The 20,639-nt window shown below is 33.2% G+C and overlaps 1 protein-coding gene across 1 annotated transcript; it reads right to left on the reverse strand.

The window, feature by feature from the left end:
• Positions 1 to 513: 513 nt before the first annotated feature.
• On the reverse strand, positions 514 to 20,594 carry Aasdhppt (aminoadipate-semialdehyde dehydrogenase-phosphopantetheinyl transferase). The gene is made up of 6 exons (XM_076843808.2): positions 20,351 to 20,594; positions 18,621 to 18,846; positions 6,554 to 6,675; positions 5,816 to 5,977; positions 2,673 to 2,744; positions 514 to 764 (listed from the first exon to the last, which is right to left on the reverse strand). Exons 1-6 carry the CDS (start codon positions 20,531 to 20,533, stop codon positions 600 to 602), a joined length of 930 nt encoding a protein of 309 aa, XP_076699923.1. The 5' UTR covers positions 20,534 to 20,594; the 3' UTR covers positions 514 to 599.
• Between the last annotated feature and the right edge of the window lie 45 nt (positions 20,595 to 20,639).

Genomic DNA, 20,639 nt, shown 5'->3' on the forward strand with positions numbered 1-20,639 from the left:
GATGAGCCTAAGGCAAAACCAATAAATTGACGGGAAAAAAAAAATTCTTAATGAAACCTCTGACATTTATTATATGTTATATAATAAATATCCTTTGTTACTTAAGCCATTTGGACAATGTTACCTCTAGTCAAAAGCATCTAAACTGATATTAGTCATAGAAGAGAGTACTTTAGAACCACTAAAAGTTTATGTAACAGAGGTATTGTAAACAGTTTAAAAAACTTACAAAACAGTGTGTTCCCATTTTAAAAAAAAGTTAACATGGATTCAATGGCCAAGAAAAGTCTGGAAAGAGAACTCAGGGTTTAAAGAGTAGTTTATCTATGAAAGATGGGATCCTACTGTTTCCTTTTTCCATATTTTTTTCTACAATGAACATGTAAAATTCTTCCAGCCTTTTTCTATCAATTCAATGCAATTTCAGACAGGAAGAGGTAAACATATTGTACCAGAAGTCTGCTTTTTGAATAGTAAAAGTTTTCAGTTAAAAAAAAAAAAAGTTTTTGTGAAATAAAACTTGATCAGGCATTGATTTTTTTTTCTGCGAATATGGAAGATTACAATTTTCATTTCCCTTTATTACGTAGGGAAACATATCATGACTTTGTACCATTTCGAATTGGAATTTCTTCTGTGAAGCAAAAACAGTCCCAAAATGAAGGATCTTCAGGTGTCATGGGAACAGCAGATGATATTAAATCATTAAAGGTAAGAATAGTAAACTGCCTCTGGGTTGGTATAGAATCATCTTGGGATGAAATCTAAAAGGAAAAAAATTAGATTTTAAAATATTTAATGTTTTTAATATTTAATATTTTAAAATAATTAGATTACCTACTGTCTAAGTAATCGTTACTGTATAGTAATCTTATAAACAATTTTATAATTATAAAAATAAGGCCAAATTATATCTTCAGTAGATTACAGTATGACTGTAAAATTTTTAGAATATTTTTACTCCTTGTATTAGTACTGAAAATGTACCAAACTTAAAAAAGAGAAAACTTTTTTGTATTTAATGATAACCTGGCTGTTTAAAATTTCTTGAGCCCCGCATCCAGAAAGACTGATTCAGTAGACAGGAATTTAAAAGAATCTCAAAATCTGCAATTTTAGCAAGCAGAGTTAGGCCCAAGGCAAACTTTTGAAAGCTACTACTCTAGAGTGAGGATCTGGGATCTGATAAAACTGTTACTAAGTATACAGATGTAATGCTACTTTAGGAAATTACTATTCTGCAATACCGACTTTGTTCAGGACACAACCCAATATAGATCTTTGATGTTCTATACATTCTAGTACAGGTTGAGCATTTTTATTCTTAATTCAAAAAATTTTTAAAAAGCCAACATGTTACAAAATCTAAAACAGTGCCATTATGATACCACAAATGGAAAATTTCACATCTGACTCTCATGTGACAGGTCACAGCAATTAGAGGTACATTAAAAATATTATATATATAAAATTACCTATAGGCTATGAGGTGTATATGAAACAAATTGAATCATTATTTATTATTATTTATTATTTTAATATGTCTAAGTAAATATTCCAAAATTTAAAAAAAAATCCCAAACACTTCTGATCTCAAGCCTTTCAGATAAGGGCTACTTAATCTGTATAAATAGCATTTGGGTTTTGTAAAGTATAGTATAATTATGTATAGCTGTGCTGTAATATGGTTTTGATTTTCAACTTTATAGATAGGGAAATTGAAGCTCCTAAAGATCAAACAATTTTCTCAAGCTTACCACAAGGTTAAAATAGTAGACTTGTGTAGAACCTAGACTTTCCATTATGCCACTGCTGGACAGGCTCTAACCAGGGAAATAAGGAAAAGTAGTACTGAATATGTAGATACTATAAAAATGATAAGGCTGTATAAAAACACGATACCCACAGGGAGTTATGAAGTTGAGACTTGAGATCATTAGGACAGTTAGCCCAGGTCAATAACAGGTATTAATTTTAACATGCTATCCTTAAAAAAACCTATGTAGAATTTTAACACTTTGATTAATCTATCAAAGGCATGGTCTGTGTTCTGAGTTATTTTTCTAGAAGAGATGCTATACAGAAAATTGGTTGTTCTACATTTTCTTACCCAGATTCATTAAAAATAATGGAATGCATAAAGCTTTGATTATAACATTATCTTAAACAAATTACTTTGGCAGAACCACAACTAAGCTGCAGTTTTTAATCCTAATTTTTTCCCTCTCTCACTTACTAGGTAACAGCCTCAGAAATATATGTCTCACATGTTTGACACTGTAACTTTGGAATAATTTAGGATATTACTTTAAAAGGGGAGGAGGTTCAATGGATAATCCTATTACTTACCAACCTTCAATTCAGTACCCTTTTTATTCAACACAGCCAATTCATAAGGAAATAAATTTCTATTTATATGACCAAAATAATGATTATAGTGGATTTCTACAAAAAATATGAATGCTATGATAATACTACCAACATTTTTTCCCATAATATTTAAATATATTTGAAAATGAAGAAGCAGGTAACACACGCTTTCAAAAAGTTTCTGTGACACAGACTTACACATAATCTCAAACCTGATGTAAGGCATATTAACTATTTCCATTAAAAAGGTGGGAGGACAGATTAAACATTAATTCATACTTTGAAGAAAAAAAAAATCTTACATCCTCGTGTCTAGATCCATTGGGTTTCCTAAGAGCTACTGCAACAAAATGGTGTTCATCTATTTTGCTTTCCTGAAAAATAAAAGGGAAAGAGACACGGATTATAACATATGTAAATCTAGATATAGTTTTGTTTACATTTTAAGTATCCCATTCTTTTTATATACATAGATACACAAACACACATGTATTCCTCTAGGAACGAACTTATAGGCAAATGAGACCAAGTGTTGCATTCATTCATGTCCTCTTAGCCTTTGTCTTTTATAATAATAACATTTTAAATACAAACCCCATGGCTTCCCACTTTAAAAGAATGTTGCAAATTTTTGGTTTTATGTTTCTTAATTAGATTTAGATCAAGTACACACTAGTTATCTGCCCTTTAGTATGGGCTGGGGCTGTAGCTTATTGGCAAAGTGCTAGCCTACCATGTGTGAGGCACTGTGTTCAATCCTTAGCACCACATAAAAATAAACAAATATAATACAGGCATTCTATCCATCTATAACCACCAATTTTTTAAAAAATAAATAATAATAAAAAAAGAAATCAAGTTGCAATGCTGGTTTGTAAGCAGTTAGTTACTTATATAATAGAGCCTATGGAAAACCAATGTGGAATTTATAGGTAAGATTTAAGAAATAGGAAACTATCATCAGAAGCAATACTTGGAGACCTTTCACCTTTCATCCTCCTTCATATTTTCACACCTTAAAAATCCAAATTAGCAAAAAATAAAAATTCAACAAGAATGAAATTAAGACAATATAATTAAAGAGGAAAAATAAATAAGACTAAGAATGAGAAGATTCAGTAAATCAAACATCAAAAAATATGCTGGTTACAAAGCCTGCTTTTTCTTTACAAAAAAACTAACTTGAATGTATAGATTTAAAAATACCTAAGATTAACTTTCAGAAATTTAGCAAATGACACAGTTCTTATACAGATGGAATATTTTAATAAATAAACATCACGCTTAACATATATGTATGAAAGTTGGGCACTAAAGACTGTTACTAATTGATGTATTATTTCTAACAGTATGAGATACTAACAGAAAATATCATTCTATCATGATCCCAAGGAAAAATATTTTCCATTAAACTAAGAAATTTTAAGCTCACAATATTTACTTAAGTACTATTAAAAAATTACTCTATATATCAATAATAGCACATTATAATATACAGAAATGTTTTGGCTAGAATTACTTCGGAAAAACACTCTGGTCAGCAACTGTACTTCCTGTATGTAAGGCAAGTACCAGAGATAACTGTGGGCAATAAGCAGTTCTTATTCCACCTATTAGCCAAAATACCAAGATACCCTGCTCATTTTATCTACATAAGTTGTTACAAGCCAAAATTCAGTGAGATTAATTTCAAAATGAGGCTTCACCCTGTCTACTCAGACCTTATCAGTGCAATATAAATATAAAATATGACATATCAAAAGTAGAACAGCTGTATTATAACTGATGCCCCAGTTATCAAACTGTCATGTACCTCATTGTTACATGTGGAGTTCTAATAATGTTAGCTATTTATATACAATAAATATTAGAACGAAATTTCTATGAGGTTAGGAAATTTATATGAAATCCTTTCTGGTTGAGAAAGTGCCTTTAATAAATGTAAGATGAAAAAAGAAAAAAAAAAATTTAAAGCAGCAAGTTACCCTAGCCAGTACATTCAATGCTATAGACCATAAGACTTAAGTTTAATTTTTAAGACTTTCTAAATTTCAAGAATTCTCTTGTCATTTGATATAGCATTCTATATCTTTTTATATCTTTATATAGATATAGCATTCTAAATCTCAAATTTACTAAATTTACTGTGAACACCAAAATCCCCCTAAAATTTCCACCAAAAGAAATCTTTTCAGGAAATACTTTAACATTGGTTTAAAAGATTAATCTGCTTCAGTAAAATGATAGGTCATTTTCTTCATGTGCGTTCTCTTACAAAGTTAAAAAAAAAATTTAGCTACAACTTAAAACATTTTCATTTTACCTTTATTCCCAAAGGTAAAAGGTTGAAAAACGTATCGATAAATTCTGACACATTTCTACTTGATAAGTCCTTCCTTTGCAAAAGAATATAACCTCATCATTTCAAACATTTTGTTGTTCATTTTCCTGTAGAATGTTTGATTTTTCCAGGTATGAAGATTCAATATATTTGAATAAGTGACGTGCCTTCAGAGAGCATTAAGAAATTAAAACAATTACATAGCTATAGATTATGAGGTAAAATGTGGTATATTATAGTTAACAAATATAAAATGTATAGTCTTAAAGAAGACTTAATTTTGTTAAAGAAGGCATTAAGGTCAGGGGAGTCATGGAATTGGTATTAGCAATCAGAAAAGAAAAGGGGAGGGGACATTCAAGGAATACCAGGTTGTGATTTAGCTGTGATGACTAAAGAAGGTAGACAAAGCAAAAGTGTATTATCTTTTAAAATACAGGATCCAAAGTAAAATTTACTCTTTAACTGACAGAATCCCTATCTACTGAAGCAGTTTTTGATATAGATCTCTTTCTCAAAATACTTTTGCCCTTGGAATTCTGATACTACTTTTTTTTATATCCTACCATTTTGGCCATTTTTTCCTAGTCTATGCCACATTCCACTTTTAAATATTAGTATTCTCAGAGTTCTGTCCCAGGTTTTTCTCTTTTCTAACTTAGATATATTTCATTGCTTCAACTTGAGTTTCTCTTCCTAGATTCAATTTATAGCTACTACTTACGTAATGTCATAACTTCAACTTCATCCCATGGCTTCAAATACCCATATATTAATGATTATTGTTTGTTTGTTTTTTCTGGTCCCAGCCCTTCATTCTATTTGCCCACTTGACATTTCACTTGGATGTCTCAGTGGCATCTCAAACTTAACATTTAATTTGTTTTTATAACATTCTATATCTCAATAGGTAGTCCTCTGAAGTCAAAGCACTGCTCACATCATCTTTGATACCTCCCTTCCTTAACCACTACATACATCAATCTGATGTTACCACTCCATACAACACCTATCAAATTCTCTTGAGAAAATTCAAAAACACCTCCTATCTTATCCATTCATCACCAAACCCTGGGAACTACCCTCTGTATGTAAATTTCTTACCTCAAATGCCCATTCTTTTTCTTCCTCTCCATCCAGGAACAAACGTGTTTCTTTATAAACTTCGCCTATATCCAAGTTTAATGGAGATATATCAAATTCAAGCCGCTGCAATTCAAATCCCAGTCCAACACCAATAGCTTTTATGAAGCTTTCCTTCAGCGCCTAAGATACAAACAGGCATCCATTTCTTAAAAGAGTATTCAGAATATAAAACTTTCCATAAAATGTATAGGACCAGTACCATACGAATTTCTACTTCTATACCATGTTATTGTATGCGATTTTTAAGAAAATTTCCTTTCTAGTAGCATGGAAATAAATCATTCCTATAAACTTAAGCTAAATCACTTAAACTCTGCATCCATTCCCTCTTGCGTGAACTGTGACAACAACACTTTCACTGGTTTGTTACAAGAATTAACTTATTAAGAGCTTGAAATGGTATCTTCCAGCATGTAGTAAATATTATGGATTTGTTAAACAATAGTCATGCATATGAATTTCTTCAAGACAGAAAACATTTTAAATGGTAATGGAATACAATGAATTTTTGTTTTAAAAGTACTTCTAAATTAGTGTTAAATTTTCTCAACATAGATCATCATGTAATACTATACGTGTTAAAATCCAAAGTTCTCAAGCAATCACATATTTACTTCCAAAGGACTTTTACTCCCATTTTTAGTGATAATAGAATCATTACAGATTTCTCTTTTCAAAGTTAGAAAAAATTTATACCCAATTCCTATAAAACATATCCAGCTGAGTCCATTCATCCTTAAAGCTTCTGATTGTTTCCCATTCTTTGTTGGTAAACTTTCTTTTCATAATATGAAAGAACTCCGGAATTGAACCTCGGCCTGTGAAGTAAGAAAATACAGAATTAAAAAATTAGCTGTTCTATTAAAAAAAAAAAAAAAAAAAAAAAGCTGCTCAGTAGAGCAGCTAAAATCTGTTAAAGTCAGCATAGAAAAAGAACACTACAAGGCAACCCATCCAGTCATAGTAATCTTAAACTAAGTATCAGTCAATCAAATTGAGCTGGGAATTAAGAGAATAACATGCCATGTCAAGCAGAGCATAGCCTAGAAACTGAGGTGCAGTTAAGCAGGAATCAGTGAAATTGGAAATTATTAAATAATTAAGAATAAAAACTACATGGCTGTACCAACAGATGTTCCAAAAACTCAGAATTTTAGCATCTAGCTAAACAGGAGAAAAAAAGGAATCAATTATTTTCTTGTAATTTGCTGTAAATCAGAAAAAAAAAAACAAAAAACTAAACATTGTTCTTTTAAGTCATTACTGTGACTAGAAAATTAATACACCCTTATTTCCTTCAAAATAACTGTTTTCTCAAAATGTTTTCTAATATGACTTCTTCAAATAAAAACAGATTTTCTTGTCTTTTTGGTACTGGGGATTGAACCCAGGGGTGCTTAACCTCTGAGTCATATCCCCAGCCCTTTTTATTTTTTTATTGGGAGACAGGGTCTCGCTAAGTTGCTGAGGACCTCGTTAAATTGTTAATGCTGACTTTGAACTAGCAATCCCCCTACCTCAGCCTCCTAAGCTGCTGGGGAGGTGGGTACCACCACACCCAGCAGATTTTCTTTTCTTTTATAGATATAATGGTAAAATAAGTTCATATTAAAATCTGAAACATATCTTTAGCGCCCACATTCCAAAGACAATATACTCCATAGCATTCTAAAAATCAGTGATAATTAAAGAACACAATTCAAAGGGCTTGCTTCCTACAACTAAGGGCTAAGGTAAAAACTCTTTGAAGGAAGTCCCTCCACAAATTCTTTCAAAATAGAAATGTCTCCAAAATGTGATATTTCTGTTCCTGTTAACTACCACTCTTTAAGTGATAGCTGCTACTATATTCTCCATGAGCATCTCTTATGGAAAGAATTATGTCTGGAAAAAAGATGTTGACTCCCCCTATTAATGCATTCCTGGCATATATATCACTAATGCATCCTTTGAGAATCCAACAATTAAATTCATTATTATTATTCACTGAAAACATATGAGTTCTAGATGCTGAGAATAACATACCTTTCCCATAGTTAACTCAAGGGCAGAAAAATATTAAAAGCCAGTTCTCTCACAAAACTCTAATTCCCACACTGCTCTCAATTAAAGAGTCAAAATAATTTGCTCATTTAGCCAGGAAGTGTTTCTGATTATCCTAAAATGATAAGTAGTACTTAAATAAGACAAAGATCCTTGTTCTTTTTTCAAGCACTGAAATATTAAACTGTGAGTTTAACAGTTCTAACACAAGGGATTCTACCCTTTTAGGGCCTTGGATCATTCTTATAGTCTGATGATTACTTTTCAACACCTTATGGAGACAACTAGAAGCTCCTCAATAAAAACTGTTTTGATCAGGGCCACATCACTGGCACATGCTGGATCAACAAATAACATACTAAAGACTACCTTAAAGAAAAGAAAGCAAGCCTTCAAAATAACTGAAGTAAATCTGATTTTTAAATACTGGGAGCACATAAATGATAAATTGTTTCCTTTGAATGGTTTCTAGTATAAGTAATAACAATAGGAGAAATAGCTTAACTTGAATTTGGAAAATAACATTTATGTATTTTGAGTGGAACTATAGTTTTAATATAATATAGTAGTTTTAATATAAAACTATAGTTTTAATACGATCCAAAACTCCATAATTTAAAAAGATGTGTCCATTGTCATCTATAGTGTCATTTTGTTTGTTGGTTTCTCCAAGTTTTCATTTTATAACCTCTAAGAAACTGATTTCTAACTGTGATAAGGCAATGAAGGACAAATTTAAATATGTATGCTTATAAAAAACAATTAACATAAAAGGCAATCTAGCACAATCACTAGGAAGCAATCACAGAACTCATTACTTAAGGCTAAAAAAGTAACCAACGACTGCATTTTCATATACTTTTGAGAGCATCTTATCTAATCCACAAGAAATTTGACAGCAACAGGAAAAGGTCATTTTGTGAATATTCAGCCAAAGCACAACAGCGCCACACTGTGGTATTACGGGGGAAATATGTAATTGGTGAAGTCTGTTAATCCCATAGCTTACTTAAGAAATTGGAATTAAAAACAATCATTAGGAAATACCACTAGAAAAGTAAATTTGTTCCTTAATCTATTAGCAAAATTATTGGACAAAAGCTGACAAATCGTCCTAATAATACTATCACACATTCATGGCTATTACAATTTTCTACTTAATCATCCTATTCAATATTTAAGAATTCAGAAAGGACATACATATGTAAGAAAGACGAACAAGTGGAAACCATAGAGGTACTACTACCAATTATGTTTAGAAAACCTTGATCTTCCATCTTAGACCTTAATATTAAGCAGACAGTACTAGATATTAACTAAAATGTTCTGCAACGTTAAGCAACTAAAAGTCTTTTTTGTTTTCTTTTTTTTTTGTGGGGGGTGTCCCAGGGATTGAACTCAGGGGTGTTCAAACACTGAGCCACATCCCCAGCCCTATTTTGTATTTTATTTAGACACAGGGTTTCGCTGAGTTGCTTAGAACCTCGCTTTTGCTGAGGCTGGCTTTGAACTCATGATCCTCCTGCCTCAGTCTCCAGAGCCACCAAGATTATAGGCATACGCCACCATGCCCAGCTCTAAAAAGTTTATTTTAAACATAGTAATAACCTACAACAAATCAGTCAGTCAATACTCTTGGCTACTATTGCAAGCCTATGACAAAAATTCCTGATAGTACCAGAATCTCGAATCTCCCCTACATCATTTTCTCAAAAATTAACTCATCAATATGTATGTATAAACAGCACCTCAGTTAAAGCTCACCATTCTTCTTAAACAGACCAGCAAGATGAGTGATATCCACTTGTGTGTTTCCTTATAGCAAAATTTTGTTATAGACTACATATGAGAAATTCTAATGAGTTTCATTTTTTAAAGTATGATTACATAGGACTGGGATTGTGGATCAGTGGTAGAGCGCTTGTTTAGCACATATGAGGCACTGGGTTCGATTCTCAGCACCACATAAAAATAAATAAAATTATTATCCATCTACAACTAGAAAAAATATTTAAAAATATGATTACATATAGTCTTGCTTCTATGAGAAGTGTCAAGTGTTCTAATATGTATACACTAATGCTTCACTTACTAGCTCACCTTATCAAGTTTATTGAGATACAAAACCAAAAACAAAAAATGTGAGATGTGATTATACTTTCATAAATTCTATAAAAAAAGCCTCTTGTATGTTATTGACAAAGGATCTCTAAGTTCTCATTATGTAAAGTACAGCAGAAAAAAGACTGGACTGCAATATGATACCCTTGACTTGAGACAGTGCAATATGATATCCTTGACTTAAGACTAACACTAAGTAGCAAACTTCAGTTGCTCTTCTGTGTATTTATTTGAATGTGTATATATATTAATATATACTGGTTGGCAAGAAACAGGCCAACAAAGCTAGAACTTTGAGGCTGGGAATATTATCCTTCAACAAAGGTCTTTCATAAGCAAGGAAGAGGGCCCAGGAAAAGCAGGTGGGACCACCCTAGGAGCCTACATACAAAGTAAGCAGCTGTTATTTTCAGTTCTTGAAACATAATGGAATTTATTTTCCCTCCTGAATTTCAAACTTGCTTGCAAACCATGATCCATCCCCCTTTTCTCAACTTCTCCATTTTGAAATGGAAACTTTCTCTTATGCTTCTCCCACCATTGTATTTTAGATGACTTGTTTTCTAGTTTCACAGGCTCACAGATGGAGATGAATTCTTACCCATGATGGATCATATCTAATTTGTATGATTCAGATTATGAGATCTTCAACTTTTTGAGTTGATAAGTTAGATGAGATTTGGGATGTAGAGCTAATATGGGTTTGAGTTAAACCTAAGGGATGCTGGGAGGGGGTGAATTGATTTTGTATGTAGAACAGATATAAACTTGGGGTGGAATACGCACAGGATGAACTTTACTGGGTTGACAAGCATTTCCAAAACTTACATCCACTCAAAACTACAGAATGTGAATAGATTTGCAAAAAATTTCTGCAAATGTAATCAAAACAAGATGAGGTCATACTTGACTAAGATGAGACCTGAATCCAATGGCAGGTTACCTTAAAGGAAGACAAACTGATTATACAAAGAAGAGAAGGAAGAAGGCTACATGAAGGTGGAGACAGAAAATGGAATGAAGCACTAAAAACTAGGAAGAGACAAGGAAGGATTCTTTCCTGGAACCTATAGAGGGAGCATGGCTCTGTTGACAACCTGACTGATCTAAAGCCTTTCAGAATTGTTAATAATTTCTTATTGTTTTAAATCACTGAGTTTGTGGTACTGTGCTAGGTAGCTCTAGGAAACCAGTATACACATGTATACAATTTCAAGGATTAAGTAAACAGTCCTATGAGTTTAAGTGTTATCTCTCTGGAGTCAAATGTTCAAATATTTTCCATCATTTCTTTGTCATATTTATTTATTGTGTCTAGGGACAAAGAGTTGAATAGATTAAAGAATAAACATATAAACTACCTGGAAATGCCAAGTACTTAATAAAGATAAGTTTTAAGGTTCTTGTGGTAGCTGTTATTGCTAAATGTATATAAATGTGTGTGCACACACAAACATATTCCCTTTTGTCAACTGTTTTATCAAGTCCTTCGTGCATTCACCAAATAAGACTTATTTGGTTTTCTCATCAAAACTTAAAAGCATATTAAATATTAATATCAACCTTTGTCTGTTATATTTGCCACAAATAGATCCCTGGGTTTGTAAAGTGTGATTTATTATGAAATCACATCAGTTGACTTGTGGTTTTTTTCTTATTCTTCTAAGCTAAAAAGTCATCCTTTTTTCAGAAGTGTGATCAAATATACAATTCTTCTGTGTTCTTATAATTGTTATTAGAACATAACTTCAATTAATTTTGTTGTAAAGTGTGTGAGGCAGGCATCTATTAATGGCTTCCTGATCATCTGAGCCATCAATACAAGCAGATGAACCACAATTTTTCTTTTTGTTGGCTTTGTAAATTACAACCAATACGATGATGTTTCCCAACATTATTATGCCTAACAATCAACTGGAAAAATCGTTTAGGTATAGAGTTCTTACTTGTACTCTAAAATTCTGGCTAGGTAGATCTAGGGCACTTTCAAGGAAGCTGCATTTTCAATACACATCTTACCTGATTTTGATATACCAACAATTATGGAAGAGAAATCTGAGACTATTATTTTATTATTTGGAGACTGGTAGGGCTATTCCAACCCTGCCTCCACAACTTAATCCTGATACTGTTCTCTATGCTATTTCTTCTTTTTTTCGGAGGGGGAGGTGTAAAATATACATAATTCTGCCCATTTTTTAAGTATATAGTTCAGTAGCATTTAGTGCTTTGACAATGCTGTGGAATAATTAACACCACTTATCTCCAGAACTTTTTATTCTTTGATCTGAAACTTCACCTAATCTCAAATTTTTTCCAGTTTTCAATAAAATATATTTCATTTTCACTTCTTATCCATTTAATCTGTTATCTTCTTCAAAAATATGCATTTTCATATGCTGAAATCTCTGTGTTTAACCCTCTTTATTTCCTAATTCATTTCCTTTTAATTCTGGAAATGTTTCCCAGGTCTATCATATCTAAACAGATTCTATTTTCACCAATAACTTTTTATTGGAAGATAAAAGATTTTGCAGAGGAAAGGTTGTAGTTTTTGCTTGAATTTAGTAATGAAGACCAATTTCCTTCTAAAATTTAAAAAAAAAAAAGTTCATGGAGCTTTTATGGGAGACAGAAATATTTCTTTTAAAGTACTTTGGTCTCTGAAATTTCTTCTAACTTTCTGAGCTTTAAAAAATTATTTTAGGGCATGTGTTTTTAAGAAATAGGATATTACTATATTTTTTGTGATAAGATTTTGTAAATTAACAATACATATTATAATTCCCTTCAGATTAACAGACCTTCCCCCCCTTCACAAACTGGATACTTAACTCAGGGGCTCTTTACCACTTAGCTACATCATCAGCCCCTTTTATTTTTTATTTTCAGACAGCGTCTTGCTTACGTCATATAGGGTCTTGCTAAGTTGCTGAGGCCAGCCTCAAACTTACTTGTAATTCTCCTACCTCAGTTTCCTGAGTAACTGGGGTTACAAGTGTGTATCAACATACTAGCCTAATTCATTATTTTACATAATAGTCGTGAAATTCATGTCGCACGATTTGCTTAACCAATTTCTATTAATAGCCTTCAGATATTATTCTCATATACAAATATCATTATGTATATAGCCTGATGTATTTTTCTGTTTTTTTTGGATAGAGTATCAGAAACAAATACTAAATCAAAAGGCTTATGTATTTTTTTATATTTATTTTTTAGTGATAGGTGGACACAATATCTTTATTTTATTTTATGTGTTGCTGAGGATAAAACCCAGGGCCTCACGCATGCTAGGCAGGTGCTCTACCTCTGAGCCACAACTCCAGCCTTGCATTTTTAACTAATATTTTTCCAAAAAAGCTGTACCAATTTCTTCCATATATATATGACTATTCTTTACCAACATCCTCCATTGTACCAGGTGTTTTCTCTATAGTTTGCAAATCTTATTAGTACCTTATTCTTACTCTTCATTACTTTATTTTGTCCTAAAATTGTAACTTTATTAACATTTAATCTTTAATTCCTCCAAAATTTGTGTACACAGTATTATATTTGGATTTTAACCAATTTTACCAGCATCATTTAATAATCCTTTATCCACTAAATTAAAATATTATGCATATATAACAGGCTCTTTTCCTTAACTCTCCTAGTTGTCTATTATTTTGCTAATACCCTACTCTTTTGTTTACAAGGCCTACTATAAGATTTGTAAAAAATGGTAAGGCAAGGTCCCTATCATTGTATTTCTCGTATTGTTAGACATTAGATCTTTTGCAAGAACTTTATATTTATTTAAATTCAGTTCCACAGAATTTTTCATAATTTCATATTTGCAAATCCTTAAATAGGTATCATTAAAACTCAGATTGAGAGGTCATGTACTATAGAATGCAGGTTGAACATATGGACTTCTACTTTTTAGCTAAGTCACCTAAGTCTACCTCTAAGCCACACTCCCAGCCCTGTAAACTTTAATATTATTTAATGTTAAATCTGTAGATTTGATATTCTGAATGTGTGCTATGTACTAGACACTATGCCAGGCAATAAGTATACTGTACTGAAAATGACAAAACAAGCAGGATTTCTGAAGTCATCTAATGAGCAAGATAATAATGAAATAATTAAGTGTCTGAATCTTTTTTATAAAATAATAATAACAGTATTATGCCCTAGACTTAAGGTAAAGAAATAATACATATAAGGCATTTAACAAGTATCATACTCAATAAATACTAGTTCCACACACAATTCCTATGGACAGTAGAAAAGATTCACCCCCGTAACCTAGGGTGGGCAAAACATGCAAGTAGAAACTTGGTTTTCCAATAAGGAATTCAGAATACAAAGAGAATGTGACTCTTTACAAATCCTAAGTCTAACCTTTAAAAAAAAAAAAAGTTTTAACTAAACATATCCTGTAAAATGCAAGTTTGGAAGACTGTACATCATCCTAGAAAAAAAAATGATGATGGAATATGTTATAGTAGAAAAGAGTAGGGAGAACACAGGCAGAGGGACCAGTTCTTTTGCAATGACCCCAACATAGGAAAAAATTTATAACATTGAAAGTAAAAAAAGAGACCGGTGTTATCAGAAAAATGTCATCAAAAAGAGCAGATGAAAACTATAGAAAGGTCTGCAAATGAAGAGACAGATGAAAACAAGAAAAGAGAGTCATGTTAAAGAGCTTGGATTTTATCCTATATGCAATGAGCACCAACTTCAAAGAATTTTAAGAAAATTGATGAACGTATTTCAAATGTCTGTTTTATCCCACAGCAAGACTGTAGTGACTGGGTGAGGATGAAAGTGAAAAGGGAGAAACCAATTAGGAAATTATTTAAATAGAGCAGTAGACAGGGTATCATAGAAAGAGACAAGAAATAGGCTCTATCACCTTCCCAGTTATCATATAATACTTAATTATTCCTTCTGTAATTAAATTTATACTTATTATTTAACAGCTGCTCTAGACATAATTCCATAGGACCATCACCTCAACTTCACTTTTTTTTTTTTTTTTTTTTGGCTCAGGGGACTGAACCCTGGGCCTTGTGCATGTGAGGCAAACACTCTACCAACTGAGCTATATCCCTATCCTCCCACAGGACCATCATTTCAAATTACTGAAGTTAAAATTAGTACCGTATCCCAAAATATTTTTGTTATTTTGTCCAGTCAACTAGTAATCTGCAAAGTTTATTAAAAAACAAAAACATGAACATACAAACACAGGGAAAATAATTCTAGTTTGTTTTACAAATTTAAATAATAAATTTTATACTGTAATCTTGCCTTACTTTGTAAATATGGTAATAAAACTACACAAATCATAAAAGTCTACTTACTTTAAACTTAAATTACTAATGCCTTTAATGGTAGGGTTAAGTTACAAAACAAAGGAAAAACCTGACAAGGAAGATATCATTCTTCTCAGAGTTAAAAATGTATTGAGGGGCTGGGGTTGTGGCTCAGTGGCAGAGCACTCACCTAGCATGTGTGAGGCACTGGGTTCAATCCACAGCACCACATAAAGGTAAATAAATAAAGGTATTACATCCATCTACAACTACAAAAAAGTATTAAAAAAAATGTACCTCACTGGCAACTATATATGCTAGGGTGCCTGATCTCCTATAAACCATCATCTCTGGACATTTATTTACTGAATGGATATTTACTGAGTGTTCAGTGAGTACTAGTTACCTTTGTTATCAAGCTGCCTTGTTACCTTCTTCATTAAGGAGAGAATAAAGTTGGTTACAGTAACCTCCTTAATAGTGTGCATACCTAGAAGGAAGAAACTCAGAATTTCCTAGATCTGTCATTATATCCTTTCCAGCTCTACCAGGGCAGCAATGGCAGAATTAGGAGATGGATGGGAAAGAGCCACACATAGCAGAAATGTTTACTGGGATAAGGAAAAAGACTCCTAAATTCCTTTAGGAGGCTTACCTTCAGACACAGAAGGGTGTTAACAGAACTGGAACTTTCAATATACTAATAATGCTTCCCCTGCCAAAAACTGACTGTCTCTTCTTGATAGTTGACAGACTAGTAACAATGTCCAGTACAAAGTACAGTACTTCCCTTGTTGCTATCCTAAGTTTTTCTTTCATCACTTATCAAGACTCTTAGGAACATCTCTTGATCAATTCCCTCATTCTGATAAATAGAGCAATTGAAATGAATCTCCACTGAAGCAAACCCCTATCTACTTCCGTCCCTCTTTAAGAAATCATGCTGAATCCATTTCTACTTCAGAAACTAGTGGCATAGTAGTAACATTAGTGACAACTGGAAAATCTCTCTTCCCCTTTGTGTCTCTGGACATAGCAGCTTTTTGACAATGAAATAATCTTAAGAAAAACAAATAAAATAATAAATAATAATTGGAAACTGAATCTCCAATTTCTGTTCAACTATCTTCCAATCATCTATTAAAAGCTTGAATTAGTAATTCTTTATTTACCTAGTATTGACCATAAGCCAATCCTGCATATCAAGTCAATTAGTAATAAAAATCTGTTTCTTATAGGCATCATTTCCTGGCAGATATATCATCTCGATGGGCCAATCACCACTGTGTATTTTGCAAATCGCATTCTAAAGATTAAGGGCCTCTCCACTAATTTCTGATTTTAAGAAAAGCTCATGTAAGGACAGTTCAAAGCTATAAAAACATATGGTCTTATCCCCATTATTACTCTGAATCCTCTACAGCAGTGGTCCCTTAATAATGAACTTTCTATGCCTCTGAATACCTCAGAACTATGGAAGTGGATTTTTGCTCTTGTGGGACTGGATTGGTTATGTCAAGAGCAGGATGTTTTGAAGTAAGGGTGCTTGTGTTTTCTTCTTTTCACATGCACCCTTCCACTTTCCACCACGAATTCAAATCGCACCAGCACAAGGCCCTTGCCAGTGGCTTCTCTTATTCTTGGGTTTCCCAAGCTTTAGAACCATGAGTCAAAATAAACCTCTTTTTAAATAAACCATCTGGTCTCGGGTATTCTGTAAGAGCAACAGAAATCAAACTAAGACACTGAGAAAAACAGACATGTCCACATTCAGACAAAATGTAACTACCAATTTGAGAAGGTTTATCCCTTATGTTTCATCATGGAATCTATGTCAAGATCCTGTTTCATAATCACTAGCAGAGCCACCTGAGATTAATAAGCAGGAGAGAGTCCTGTTGGGCAATTCCAAGATAAAGATAATCAAAGCAAAATTGAGATGAAATTCACAACCATACTCTGAAGCCGAAATTACAGCACCACAGTGCTTACTTATTCATATCACAAATATTTATTGAGCACTATTATGTACTAGGCAAGGTATTAAGAAGATATGATAGTGATCAAACTCTGTTGTAGTTAATAAGGTTTCAGCTCTCATGTAGCTTAAAAGCACCAAAGGAAAGAAACTCTATCATCCTGATGAATAATTATAATAGGACAAAGAAAACATATTTTATGATTGCCTATAACAAAAGAACCTATTTGAGAGTGAAAGTTCATAAATATTTCCTTAAAGGTAAGGTTAAATCTAACCAGTAAATAAGAGTAATCTATGCAGAAATGGGGGTAAGGAATAAGGTTGATATAAGCCTTCTAGATCAAGAGAACCACATAAACAAAGATCCTAAAGTGGAGATAGTACATAGATTAGGCAATTGTACAAATATGAAATTAGGAAGTTGTGAGTTCTCCTATCAGTAATTTTCTTCTTAACCTATTATCTTCTAATGAAAATAATGGTATGTTTACCATAGGACAGTTGAGAGAATTCAGAGAATATATGTAAAGAACTTAGTGAAATGCTGCCTCACATAGTAACTACTCACTTAATATCAATGATGCTAATGATTATAGAGTAGTAGCTGAGAACTTGCACACAGTACATATTAAAAGTGCCTGAGGCTGAGCATGCCTTAATGCCAGCTGCTCAAGAGGCTGCCAGGAGGATTATGAGTTCAAAGTCAGCCTCAGCAATTTAGCAAGGCCCTAAGCAACTCAGTGAAACCCTGTCTCTAAAGTGCCTGAGTTTACTCAACCCCAGTTTACTCAGCAGCTCCTGAAGCTACTGATAACAACTTTCTAAGGCAATATACAAGAAACAAATATTTCAATAGGGCCTACTCATCATTTTTACTTATATAAATGTGCTAAACAAAGAACTGTATATATATAACACAAATATGTCATCTCTACCTAAGAACTACAATATTTTACCACTGAGACTATTCTTTTAAATAAACTAACAATTTTACTGATGAACTCTGGAAAATGCTTAGGTGAAACAGTTGATGTATAATTCAAAAAGAAAATAATTTCACTTTGCTTCTAAGCAAAGTATTACATGGATCCCCAGTAATGGAGAATGTATTCTTTTAGTAGAAGTTTGTTAACATAAAAGGAAATACATCCTTTCCATGTATATACTCTCTCTTCATGTATTAGATCCATTTTTTCCCTAAACTTAAATATCTGATACATTTCCCGGACTGCTGGATTACTCAACAATTAAGAGCTGAGACATCAAAATACTTCACTTCTATACCACAAAAATGCAACATTACCTGGAAAACTAGTCTTCATTATATCAATTCCAACTTGTAGCTCAGGTTCAGCAGCAAGCACTGCATAGTCCCCTTGATGAGAGATGTTAAAGTTGAAATTAGGGTAAGGATTCAATGAGTCCTTTGCAAGGACTGGTTTTCCTTTTGCAGTTCTTTGCAAACGGATATGATTCCAAGGGATATTCAATTTCTCTGCAACTAATTTCCTTATCATCAGACGACCAGCCTGTTAAGTACATAAAACATTTGATATGTATTGATGTCTTCTAAACATTAGGTATAAAATATACATTTTTGTGGCTTCTGAAATTTTCAAGTTTTGGAAGTATATAAATATTAAAATATGATGCACTGCTATCAAGTAATTATTACGTAGATAGAAGAATACCATTTTGCTTAGCAATTTCTTCCCTTACCCCACAAGCAACATTAACAGCAGGTATCAATCCAGACTTCTCTTTAAGTATTTAAATATATGTACTTCTACATGTTTTTGCTAACTCTTGCTATATAAACATATGAAATCATACTATGCAGTATTCTACAACTTACTAACTTTTTAAGTACTATGGATTATTTCATGTCTATCCATATCAGTCCAGTATGTAGCATACTTCATAGTATTGAGGTTCTATAGAGTATTGGCCATTCCCCTATTACTGAACATGTTAGGTTATTATGAATATTGTAGATTTGCTGTTATAAAATTCCAAACCAAGCAACCCTCCTCTATCTACATTCTTACATATATGCAAGTATTTCCAGATTCTATGCATTAATCATTCAGCTTCAAAAATTAGTAAGGCATAACCTATCTTGTTCCAGTCTCACACTTCCTTTATTAAGGAAAAAAAAAAAAATACACACACACGAGTATGACAAGGTTTAAAATATTTCTTAAAACTCCTTCAGGACTTTTTCCTTCATCAATTTCAACACTGACTGCAGGACTTTCAAATTCACTGTTTTCAGTTTCTTACAAATTATTAAAAAATATTCACCAATTTTCCCTCATAAAAGTATCAACTAACTGGCCCATATTTCAGTGTTTAAATATTGAGACATTTTCAAGAAATGAATGTCTATGAAGTGATGGTAATTAAAGGTTGCTTAAACTATGCTACACAGTAATTTATTTTGAAATCTAATTTGCCATATTTTGCTATAAAAATACAAACATAATTAACGGACGACTGGCCTAGGCCTCTTACAGTTCCATGGTATGCAAGGATACAAGCAAGCTAAGTCGTATTGTCAATACTTTCTGAGCATGTGCAAGATGCCCTTGGAACACTGGTGGGCTATGTAAAAGGCAGATTAGCATGGCCTATGAATCCAGCAAAGAAAAAAAAAAATACAATTTGCTACCACGTAAAAGATACATACAAAAACAATTCACTACAGTTAAAAAAAAAAAAACACAATTACTCTATAGGTTTTCCCTACACTTATTTTATGATTTGGTGGGGGTCTCTATTTTCAATTGCATGGGGGAGGAGCTAATTTTTACTGCGATCCAGGCCTCCCAGGAGGTTACAAAGACTTTAGAGACCAGGCCAAGAGCCTGACCGAGACCCCGCAGCGCCGACCACTCTTACCCGGGGCGGTCCACAAGTGTTCTAGAACTCAAAGATCCACGTTACGGAGGGAGGATGGTCTCCAAAGCCCAAGCCAACCCACCTCCCCCAACATCTGCTTTCTCGGCTTTAAATACCAAAGACCTGTACTACCATGGCTGCCTTAGCGTCCCGGGCAAAGACGAACTGGCCAATGCGCTCCTTCTCCTCGGGCTGGATCGATCGCACCGCCAGCAGCCATTCTGCACGGCTCGGCAGCCAAGTGCCACAGGAAAAGGCCCAACGCACGCCCTCCATGGATGGCACCAAGCAGAACCGTTTGGCTGGGAAAACCATACACTAAACACGGGTTTCACCGCCACCTCGGGCCTGATGGCGCGGACGCTAGCGTGGCCACACCCCCTTCTTCTCGGCGTCTGTGCGTAGAAGGCGGGGCGCCGTG

This window comes from Callospermophilus lateralis, chromosome 2 (assembly GCF_048772815.1).
Source record: "Callospermophilus lateralis isolate mCalLat2 chromosome 2, mCalLat2.hap1, whole genome shotgun sequence".
NCBI classification, from domain to species: Eukaryota; Metazoa; Chordata; class Mammalia; order Rodentia; family Sciuridae; genus Callospermophilus; species Callospermophilus lateralis.

Excerpts from the sequence above, each read along its gene's own strand:
- Aasdhppt (XM_076843808.2), bottom strand. The coding sequence starts at position 20,533 with ATGGTTTTCCCAGCCAAACGGTTCTGCTTGGTGCCATCCATGGAGGGC. Across the intron at positions 5,978-6,553 it reads ATATGTTTTATAGGAATTGG|GCGCTGAAGGAAAGCTTCAT; the intron begins GTATAAATTTTT and ends TTTGTATCTTAG. Across the intron at positions 765-2,672 it reads ATGGATCTAGACACGAGGAT|ATTTCATCCCAAGATGATTC; the intron begins GTAAGATTTTTT and ends TTTTCCTTTTAG.